Raw genomic sequence first — 12115 nt, forward strand, 5'->3', positions numbered from 1 at the left:
ATATGGCCCAACAATTCAAATGAAATAAGGGGTTGAAATAATTAATCAAGATGCTTAAAGAGACATGGAAAATCTCATCAAAAATCAAATCAACGAACTGAGGGAGGATATAAAGAAGGCAAGGGACGAATAAAAAGAAGAAATTGAAAGTCTGAAAAAACAAATCACAGAACTTATGGGAAGGAAAGACACAACAGAAGAGATGAAAAAACAATAAAAATCTATAATGTTAGATTCCAAAAGGCAGAAGATAGGATTAGTGAACTGGAGGATGGGCCATCTGAAATCTGACAAGAAAAAGAAAATACAGGAAAAAGAATGGAAAAATATGAGCAGGTAAACAGGGAATTGAATGACAATATGAAGTGCGCGATTACACAGGTTGTGGGTGTTCCAGAAGGAGAAGAGAAGGGAAAAGGAAGAGAAAAACTAATGGAGGAAATTATCACTGAAAATTTCCCAATTCTTATGAAATACTTAAAATTACAGATCCAAGAAATGCAGCGTACTCCAAACAGAAGAGATTGAAATAGACTTACTGCAAGTCACTCACTAATCAGAACGTCAGATGTCAAAGAGTAAGAGAGAATTTTGAAAGCAGCAAGAAAGAAAGAAACCCAGTAAGACTATGCATAGATTTCTCAGCAGAAACCATGGAGGTGAGAAGACAGTGGGATGATATATTTAAGATACTAAAAGAGAAAAACTGCCAACCAAGAATTCTATTATCTAGCAACATTGTCTTTCAAAAATGAAGGGGAAATTAAAACATATTCAGATAAAAGATCACTGAGAGAATTTGTGGCCAAGAGACCGGCTCCACAAGAAATACTAAAGGGAGCATTAGAGACAGATAGGAAAAGGCAGCAGAGCAAGGAGTGGGGAAGAGTGAAGAAATGAAGACTATCAGTAAAGGTAAAAAGAAGAAAAATTAGACATGACATATAAAATCCAAAAGGCAAAAGGCAAAATGGTAGAATAAAGTACTGCCCTGACAGTAATAAGGCTAAATGTTAATGGATGAAACTCCCCAATCAAAAGACATAGACTGGCAGAATGGATTAAAAAATAGGAGCCATCTATATGCTGTCTACAGGAGATGCATTTTAGACCCAAGGATAAACAGATATTGAAAGTGAAAGGTAGGGAAAAGATGTTTCATGTAAACAACAATCAGAAAAGAGCAGAAGTAGCTATACTAATATCCAACAAACCAGACTTCAAATGTAAAACAATTAAAAGAGACAAGAACACAATGTATTAATAAAAGGAACAATTCAACAAGAAGACATAACAATAAAAAACGTTTACGCACCTAGCCAGAGTGCTCCAAAATACATGAGACAAACACTGAAAAGAGAAATAGACACATTACCAGAATAGTTGGAGACATCAATTTCCTGCTCTCATCAAGGGACAGAACATCTCCAGAGGATCAATAAAGAAACAGAGAATTTGAATAATACAATAAACGAACTAGACAATATACATTTATAGAACATTACACCCTGCAACAGCAGGATACAGCATTTTCTCAAGTGCTAATGGATCATTCTCAAAGAGAATATGCTGGATCACAAAGCAAGTCTCAATAAATTTAAAAAGTCTGAAATCATACAAAACACTTTCTCAGATCATAAAGGAATGAAATTGGAAATAAATGATAGGCAGAGTGCAAGAAAATTCACAAATATACGGAGGCTAAACAACACACTCTTAAACAACCAGTGGATCAAGGAAGAAATTACAAGACAAATCAGTAAATATCTCAAGGAAAATGAAAATGAAAACAGAACATATAAAAATGTATCAGATGCAGCAAAGGTAGTACTAAGAGGGAAATTTATTGCCCTCAATGCCTATATCAAAAAAGGAGAAAGAGCAAAAAACGAGGAATTAACTGTTCACTTGGAAGAACTAGAGAAAGAACAACAAACTAACACCAAAGCAAGCAAAAGGAAAGAGATAACAAAGACTAGAGCAGAAATAAATGAAACTGAGAACATGAAAACAATTGAGAAAATCAACAAAACCAGAAGTTGGTTCTATGAGAAAATCAATAAGATTGATGGACCCTTAGCAAGGCTGACAAAAAGAGGATGCAAATAAATAAAATAAAAAATGGAAGAGGAGACATAACCAAAGACCCTGCAAAAATAAAGGAGGTAATGAAAAGATACTATGAACAACTTTATGCTAATAAACTAGACAACGTAGATGAAATGTACAACTTCCTAGAAAGGCATGAACAACCAACACCGACTCTAGAAGAAATAGACAACCTCAATAAACCAATCACAAGTAAAGAAACTGAATTAGTCATTAACAAACATTCAAGAAAAAATTAATGCCAATCCTGCTCAAACTCTTCAAAAAAACTGAAGAAGAGGGAAGGCTACCTAACTCATTCTATGAAAAGCCAAAATCACCCTCATACCAAAGCCAGACAAAGAAACTACAAGAAAAGAAAATTACAGACCAATCTCTCTAATGAATATACATGCAAAAATTCTCAACAAAATTCTTGCAAATTGAATCCAGCAGCACATTCAAAGAATTATACACCATGACCAAGAGGGATTCATCCCAGGTATGCAAGGATGGTTCAACATAAGAAAATCAATTAATGTAATACAAGATATCAACAAATCAAAGCAGAAGAACCACATAATCATCTCAATCAATGCAGAAAAGGCATTTGACGAAATTCAACAACCTTTCTTGATGAAAATACTTCAAAGGACAGGAATAGAAGGGAACTTCCTTAACATGATAAAAGGAATACATGAATAACCCACAGCTGACATCATCTTGAAAGGGGAAAAACTGAAAGCTTTACCCCTAAGATCAAGAACAAGACAGGGAAATCCACTGTCACCACTGTTATTCAACATTGTGCTGAAAGTTCCAGCCAGAGCAATTAGACAAGAAAAAGAAAACAAGGCATCAAAATTGGAAAGGAAGAAGTTAAACTCTTACTGTTTGCAGAAGATATGATACTATATGTCGAAAAACCTGTTCAATACTCAATACTCAAAAATACTGAAAAGGTCAATACTCAAAAATCTGTAGTGTTTCCATACACTAGTAAGGAGCAATTTTAGAGGGAAATCAAGAAAAAAATTCCATTTACAATTGCAACCAAAAGAATAAAATATGTAGGAAGAAATTTAACTAAGGATACAAAAGACCTATTTGCAGAAAACTACAAGAAATTGCTAAAGAAGTCACAGAAGATCTAAATAAATGGAAGGGCATACTGTGCTCAGGACTGGAAGACTAAATATAGTTAAGATGTCAATTCTACCTAAATTAATTTATACATTCAATGCAATACCAATTAAAATCCCAGAAACTTACTTTTCAGAAATAGAAAAACCAATAACCAAATTTATCTGGAAGGGTAGAGTGCATTGAATAGCTAAAACTATCCTGAGAAAGAAAAATGAAGTCGGGGGGTTCATACTACCTGACTTTAAGGCATATTATGAAGCTACAGCAGTCAAAACAGCATGGTATAGGCATAAAGATAGATATACTGACCAATGGAATCAAATAGAGTGTTCAGATATAGATCCTCTCCTCTATGGACAACTGATCTTTGATGAGACAGTCAAGCCAACTCACCTGGGGCAGAACAGTCTCTTCAATAAATGCTGCCTAGAGAACTGGATATCCACATAAAAACGAATGAAACAGAATCCATACCTCACATTCTATACAAAAATTAACTCAAAATGGATCAAAGATCTAAACATTAGTTCTAACCCCATAAAACTTTTAGAAGAAAATATAGGGAAACATCTTATAAATCTTAAAATAGGAGGTGGTTTCCTATTATAATTTCCTATTACACCCAAAGCACGAGCATTGAAGAAAAAAACAGATAAATGGGAACTCCTCAAAATTAAACACTTTTGTGCATCAAAGAAAGAACTTTGTCAAGAAAGCAAAAAGAAAACCTACACAATGGGAGACAGTATTTGGAAATAATACGTGAGGTAAGGGTCTAGTATCCAGAAAACATAAAGAGATTTTTCAACTCAACAACAAAAAAACACTCAATTTTTTCTTTTTTAACTCAATTAAAAAATGGGCAAAAGACATGAACAGACACTTCTCAGAAGAGGAAATACAAATGGCTAAAAGACATGCTCAACTTTCCTGGCTACTGGGGAAATGCAAATCAAAAGCACAATGAGATATCATCTCACACCCACCAGAATGGCCATTATCCATAAAACAGAAAATGACAAGTGATGGAGGGATGTGGAGAAAGAGGCACACTTATCCACTGTTGGTGGAAATGCAAAATGGTACAACCACTGTGAAAGGCAGTTTGGCAGTTCCTTAAGAAGCCAATATAGAACTGCCATATGATTCCAGTAATACCACTGCTAAGTATCTATTCAGAGGACATGAGGGTAAGAACACAAATGGACATTTGCACACCAATGTTAACAGCAGCATTATTTACAATTGCCAAGAGATGGAAACAGCCCAAATGTCCATCCACAGAGGAGTGGTAAAACAAGCTGTAGTATACACATAAGATAGAATATTATGCAGCTGTAAGACAAATAAAGTCGTGAAGCATGTAACAACATGGATGGACCTTGAGGACATTATGCTGAGTGAGATTAGCCAGAAACAAAATACTGTATGGTCTCACTGATAGGAACTAACCTTAATGAATGAACTTGAAGAACTTCAGTTAAAATCAGAGGCCATCAAAAGATAGAAATAGGGTAGAGTTTGGGTAATTGGAGCTGGAGGGATATGGACTGTGCACTAGAATTGACCGTAAAAATTCAGATATGGATAGCACAATACTACCTAATTGTAGCACAATAATGTTAGTACACTGAGTGAAGCTGAATGAGAGAATGATAGAGGGAAGAGGGCTGGGGACACAAATGAAACCAGAAGGAAAGAGAGATGATAAAGACTGGGATATATAATCTAGGAATGCTGAGTGTACAATGATAGTGACTAAATGTACAAATTTAAAAATGTTTTTGCATCAGGAAGAACAAAGGAATGTCAATGTTGCAGGGTGTCCAAAATAGATGGTCATTCATATTTTAAAACCTTAACTTATGTGTGACACTAAAGCAAAAAATGTTTATTTGGTACAAAATTTGTATTTTGACTAGGGCATTTCCTAATATAACTTATATGGACAGTTTAATTGAACACAATAAGTACATGAAACCTTGAATAGGGCATGAGATTTTGTACGTTTGTCCAGAGAGATGTTCCGATAAATTCCAGGGAGATTTGAACAGTGAATAAAAGTATTTGCAAAGTCCCCTTTGGGGAATGGTGAGAAGGGGAAATTTTAACTTCCTCATTTGGAGAATTCCTGATATTCTCACAAGCAGTAGGGACAACCAAATCAATAGGCCAAGTCCTCAATCTTGGGGTTTGTTCATATGAAACTTATACCTGCAAAGGGTAGATTAGGACTACTTAAAATTAGGCCTAAGATTCACCCCCAGAGAACCTTTTGTTGCTCAGATGTGGCCTATCTCTCTCTCAGCCAAACAGCAAGCAAACTCACCACCCTCCCCCTCTCTACACAGGACATGACTCCAGAGGTGTAAACTTCCCTGGCAACGTGGGGCAGAAATCTTAGAATATGCTGGGACTCAGCATCAAGGGATTGAGAAAAATTTCTCAACTGAAAGGGGGAAGAGAGAAATGAGACAAAATAAAGCATCTGTGGCTGAGAGATTTCAAACAGAGTCAAGAGATTATCCTGGAGGTTATTCTTATGTATTTTATAGATACCCCCTTTTTAGTTTAATGCGTATTAGAGAAGCTAGAGGGAAGTGCCTGAAACTGTAGAGCTGTTTCCAATAGTCATGTTTCTTGAAGATGAATGTATAATGATATGGCTTCAGCAACATGACTATGTGATGGTAAAAACCTTGTGTCTGATGCTTCTTTTATCTGTGATACTGACAGATGAGTAAAACATAGGGATTAAAAATTAATAAATAATAAAGGGCAAACAAATGTTAAAATAAACTGAGTAGATTGAAATACTAGTGACTCCAATGAAAGTGAATGGTAAAGGGTATAGAAAAAAAATGAGGGGAACAAAGGTTAAAATCTATTGAGTACATGGAAATACTAGTGGTCAATGAGAGGGAGGGATAAGAGGTCTGGCATGTGTGAGTTTTCACTTTTTCATTTCTTTTTCTGGAATGATGCAAATGTTCTAAGAAATGATTATGGTGATGAAAATACTATTATGTGATGTTACTGTGGGCCACTGATTGTACACCATACACGGAATGTTTGTATGTTAAGACTGTTCATGTTTGTATGTTGTTTTGGTTTGATAATACAAAATAAATTAAATTAAAAAAAAAATCCAAAAAAGAAAAAAAGGGTTTTAGGACCGTGCAATGGTGGCGCAGCGGCAAAATTCTTGCCTGCCATGCCGGAGACCCAGGTTTGATTCCCAGAGCCTGTCCAGGGCAAAAAAAAAAAAAAAAAATTTTACAGATGAAAGGAAAGACAACAGACAACATATCTAAGTCACATGAAGAAATAAAAATCTCTGTGAAAGTTAACAACACTGGCAAATATAAATGCCAGTACTATTGTATTTTTGGCGAATAATTGCACTTTTTGTTTCTCACAAGATGTAAAAGACAAATGCATAAAATATAATAATAAATCAGAGGTTGTAGACTCATAATGTATAACCATGCAATTTGTGTCAAGAACTACATAAAAGTCAGGGAGATGTAGAATTACAGGAACTTAGCTTGTGTATACTATTAAAGTTAAGCTGGCATCAAATCAAATGAGATTGTTACAGATTTAGCAGGGTTAAATTTAAGCACCATGGTAACTACAAAGAAAATATCAGAATATGAAAGCTCATAGAAAAAGAAATTATAATACAAGTTACCAGGGGTAGAGGGCAGGGGTATATGAAGTTGCTGCACAATGTTGCAGGGTTTATACTTAGGGAGCTAGGATATATTTAGTAATAGAAGGTGGTAAGGATACTACAACACTGCACACGTGATTAAATCCACTGAATGGCCTGCTTGGAGTGGTTGAGATAGGAAAGTATATGTCAGAAACATGTGCCCACAAGAAAAAAAGAAGAGAGCGAGCACAACTAAAGACACAAGGACATTAAATGTAATACATGATCCTAGATAAGATCTAACAAGGAAAGAGAAAATGCTCCAAAGGTCATTATTGGGACATATGGAAAAAAATGGGACGTAGACTGTAAGATTTATATCAATACAATTTTTTTTGAAAATGTATAATTATATTTAAAGTGATTATATAAGTGAATATTCTTGTTCTTAGGAGAAATACATGAGAGTATTAAGTGTTCAAGGAGCATGACATATACAACCTATACTCAAGTGTTTATGAAATAGACTGATATAGATTGTTGGGCAGATAGACAGACTGATGGACCGATACACAAATGAAATTTTAGAAAGACAAATCTATCTAGATAAACTGTACTAGACAGAAAGATAAGTTAAATGTGACAAAATATTAAAATTGTTGGATCTAGGTATTAGGGAAAGAGGGAACGTCTGAGTTCTCTGTATGGGGTTTCCATTATTTTTGTAACTGTCCTGTAAGTTTGAAAATATTTCAACATAAAAAGCTAAAGAAAAAACTGGCACTTTGAATTATGTCTGAAGGAGAATTTTTAAAATCATAATATCTAAATGCTATTACACGGTGGCTTAAGAAAAGTAACCAAAATTTTTTACTATAGATGAAACAGTGCAATGTTATTAAATTACATCATAATACATAATAAAAACATGAGTAATCTGACATATATCAGAAACCTAAAATTTTGATTTTATAATTTCAAAATAACTTATCTGACTTCATAAAAATTATAATTATTCCATACTAATTAGCATTTATTGCTAGTAGAATAAAAATATTCTTCATATATTAGATATAACTTTTTCCTATTTACAGGCCTTACTCTGTTAAAATGAATATCACTACTTATTTATATATGAAATAAAACTCATTAATATTTATTCAGGACATATTTAGAAGATGACCTAAGCATATAAAGAAAGAGTATGTTGCACTTTTTCAGGGAATTAAGAGTTTTTTTTTAAAAAGTAGAAGACAAGAACAAATAAGGGGAGCATGGCCAATCAAAATCCAGTGCTTACAAGGTACAATTCTGGTGTGTGTTTTATTCAACTCAATGCCCAGGAAAATGTTCTTCAATAGGATTACTTTTGCGTTTAATTAAACCTTTTCAAGCAGTTGAATCTTGGCTCACTACAGCCCTAAAGGAATTGAAAGGAATGTCTCTGAGAGCATTCCACATCAATAAATATTTACTGCATTGAGGACTTACCAGACACTGCTGCTGGGAGGGAAAGACAATGAAGAATGACACCTGCTACGTACTCTGAAGGAGTACCATGAAAAGTTATTTTATCAAATCCAAGTTCGAATACAGAACAAGGAAAGAATTATGCACAGCATCCGGTAAGAAAATTAGCTTTCTAATTCACTGTTTAAAGTCAAATCTTTTCAATTTTCAGATATGTGTCACTGCCTCATTATAGGATTCTGAATAATTTACCTTTCAATGGCAAAAAGTAACTCCCTTTATAATGGCTTTATAAGCCATAAAAAGGAAAGTGAGAAATAAAAATCTACTAAATCTCAAAATTATGAAATAAGATAAAATCCCATCTCCATAGGATGACATTTTACAGTTCTGAAAAGTATGTTTTTAAGTTGTCTTATATCCCTATTATATGTTATGACTGAATCTATATTAAATGATTTTTCAGTGTTAGGAAAAGAATGCAGCATTCTGTTTTCTTTAGTATGATCAAGTATAAAAGAAAAAAGTGCCGCGTCCTCTTTTTCCTCCCTGGTTTGACAAGGTTCCCTGGAAGGAAGGGCGGTGGCAAGGCCTTCAACGCCCCAAAAGAGGACGAGGCATAAAATGGTGTAATAGAAAAATACTGGGATTAACGACACTAATTGTGTGTTTCTTGTTGCTGGTTGTGCTCCAAGCATTATATCAAAACGAATCAGAAAGCAAAAGAATTGGAAAAAATGATACAAATTGTACAAATTGCAAAACTTTACTAATGACTGTTTGGGAAAAATTAGGTTGGGATACCCCCATTAAGCAAGTCATGCTGCAGATGCAACAGGCAGAAGTGCTTTTAGAACAAGTCACAGAAAAGTACCCCATAGAGAGTAAACAATTACAATTAAAAAACCCTGCATTGAGCCATCCTAAAAATTTACTTCCCACCGCGCAAGGACCACCTAATGTAAAATATAAAATTGGAGATAAATGGTGGGAACCCCCTAAAGGAGCTAATGTCAATGGGAAAAGATTCCCTGACCCTCCATTACCATACACAGGAGTTTACAATGAAGATAGCCATAGAATTATAAATGTCAACGGTAGGCACGTTAGATTTAACTCTTTATCATTTATAGATAAACTTAGAAGAGCAAGCCCCCCTTGGTGTCTTTTTGGGGCCTAAAACAAAATGAGATCTTTTACAACAGTTAATAAAATCACAGTTAAAATGGAGTTTAACATGCTGCCCCTGGTTCAGGGAACCTGTCCAAAAACTTCAAGAGGAAATAAAAGAATTAGAAAAACTGACCTATCACCACCCAATCTCCCCCACCACGGCACCGGTCCATTGCTATGAAACAATAAAAAATCTAAATAAACAATGTAACCTTTTAATCAAAACAAGCTAACTTTTAACCAGATTAAAATAGGTCTTGACATATAGCCTCACCTGTAAAATAATAGAAACAGAAAGTCTAAACTCAGAAAACTGCAAACACAATGTCTGCGGTTTAAGCCAATATCTTGCTGCTATTGAAATGTTCCTAAGAAAATCAGAACGTGTACTTTCGCTTTGCTTCCCTGAACCTATAACTTTACCTAAAATGTAAGCCATGACACAACCATGATCCTGTGATACCTATTTTCTTGCCAAAAATAAGGATATAAAATCAGTTAAGCAAAAATAAATCTAAGCAATTCTTCTCAGAAAAAAATTCTCTAAGCTGTCTCTTGGTGTTCTTCTCGCGCCGACGACCCTCCACACCTTCAAGCCCGTTCCCTCTGCTGCGGCTGGACTGCGGCAAAAAAGTTATCTGTAAAGTTACACAATTAGCAACACAGATATTAAGTAGCATTATTTTAATGTGAACAATACCATGTATTTATTATCAGAAGTGACTGTTAAAGATTTCATGTGTGGAATTATAAATACTCTGGACAATATGCTAAATGTTATGTTAATATCATTAACATTTTAAACAAGCATGATAGTAACAAAATACTATTACACACACTTAAGAACCTCCAAATAAGGAAACTGCAAGAAGAAAATAGCTATACCTTGCTGAGAGCCTTCTAAGGCCTCAATCAGAATATAATGGAATTCTGTAAGACTAAATATAATAAAAAATTTAAAAGTCAAGGTATAAAGCAGCAAATGCATTTAAATGTATCATTCTCCCTGATAGGTTCAACAAACTATAGAGATGGAGAAAGAGAAATGAAACAAATCACCTTAACAGCAGACAATTCTAAAAATTTTACTGAAGAACAATGTAGAAGCTTGCATTATTTTAGAATATAATTGCGACAGGAAAAATCCTGTCATTTAATAGCATGAGAAACTTTATTTTATGACACACCCCATACTATACATTCTTCACATCAGCTCTGAAAATTGAATTCTAATGCACAAAGACGTCAGAACACTGCATCTACTCGCTTCCCACCCCCTTTTATTTCCTGGTTTGAAGAACAAAGGTAAGAAGAAGGTGGATGTATACTCAAATTTTAAAAATTCACAGAAAATCAGCGAGAAAAAGAAAATGCTAAAGGGCAAGAAAACATTGCTGTCTAAAAGAGAGATGTTACAGAATAAAGAAAAGGATGGGAGGTGGTTAACATCTCATACTATAAGGTAGCTCAATAAAGAATAAAAATACAATTAATATGAGAAGATGTTAAAGGACCATTAGATACAAAATTTATATCAGATGAAATAAATGGATGAAAAAAATGATACAGTAAGAAGAAAATTTTCTTCAGGAGTACTTCCTTGCTCTACCGCCCCAAAAAATTTCTAAGGAAATAATTTTTAATGCATGTGCATTAAAAAACCTACCAAAGAAACTTTTAAAAGTATGCTGGTATCAGCTTCTTTATCATGATACTTAAGAAAAGTTAAAGTCTGTTTGCTTAAATCCCTCAAATCTTCTATATAAAGATTATTATCCTGAGATGGGAGCAACATGACTAATGATCCAGATTGCATGGAAGAATAAAAGCACTTTTGAAATTTAACTCATTCCTTTTCCTCAGGCAGTCACCCATTTTAAATGTTTCTAATCTGTGTCGATTTAGTGCCCTGTATCTGATTAAGTACTGTTCAATGAGTGGGAGCCCTCTTAGAACAAGGCAATTTAAAAGGGTTCAAAACAATTAAGGAACCAAGAGATTTACAGAAAGATGAGTATGTAAATGCAATTCTTCCAAATTTCCAAAAATCTCAAAACAACTCTAGGCTTCTGAGAACATTTATTTCAGAATATTTCAGAACATGAAATCCTTAAGAACTTTTATATTTAAATCAAAGCTGCTTTTATCATTTACTTTTACTGCCATAATCATAAATGTAAGGAAAAAGGTGACATAACTTACATAGAATCAGCATAGATATTGAGAAGGATAAACAAGAGTGTCTAATTTCTTACCCCCATGTACTGTTTAAAAATCTGAAAATAGCTGTAAGGCTGCCAAGGAAGATTTGTGTAAGAGTAAAATGTTCAGTTTCCCTGCTTTTCACCTAAAACCTAAATCTGGCATCAGCTTTGTCAGAGTAAGCCATGATTCTTTTAAAAAATAGTTTTGTCTTTCTAACCAACTTTCCCTATTTTCTAGCTATAATACATGTTTCCCCCATATCTACAAGTTAAAGTATCACTAGAACTTGTATCATAAATATTCTCTAGTACCAATATCAAGCTCTTTGTACTAAGGCAGTATATTTCTTCTTTTGCCATGATTCTCTCATTTGTT

The 12115-nt window shown here is 34.2% G+C and overlaps 1 protein-coding gene across 5 annotated transcripts in view; it reads right to left on the bottom strand.

Moving 5' to 3' along the window:
* ASCC3 (activating signal cointegrator 1 complex subunit 3) overlaps nucleotides 1–12115 on the bottom strand; it is a 439851-nt gene that overhangs the window by 340961 nt on the left and 86775 nt on the right. The window contains exon 1 of one of the 5 annotated variants that reach the window (XM_077162487.1): nucleotides 1316–1350. The exons of the other annotated variants lie outside the window; for them this stretch is intronic. Within the exon in view, the coding sequence (XP_077018602.1) occupies nucleotides 1316–1340 (25 nt within the window). The 5' untranslated portion in view covers nucleotides 1341–1350. Of the gene's footprint in view, nucleotides 1–1315; nucleotides 1351–12115 lie in introns of those variants that run through there. 5 annotated transcript variants of the gene reach the window in all.

Source organism: Tamandua tetradactyla, chromosome 5, assembly GCF_023851605.1.
Source record: "Tamandua tetradactyla isolate mTamTet1 chromosome 5, mTamTet1.pri, whole genome shotgun sequence".
Taxonomy (NCBI): Eukaryota; Metazoa; Chordata; class Mammalia; order Pilosa; family Myrmecophagidae; genus Tamandua; species Tamandua tetradactyla.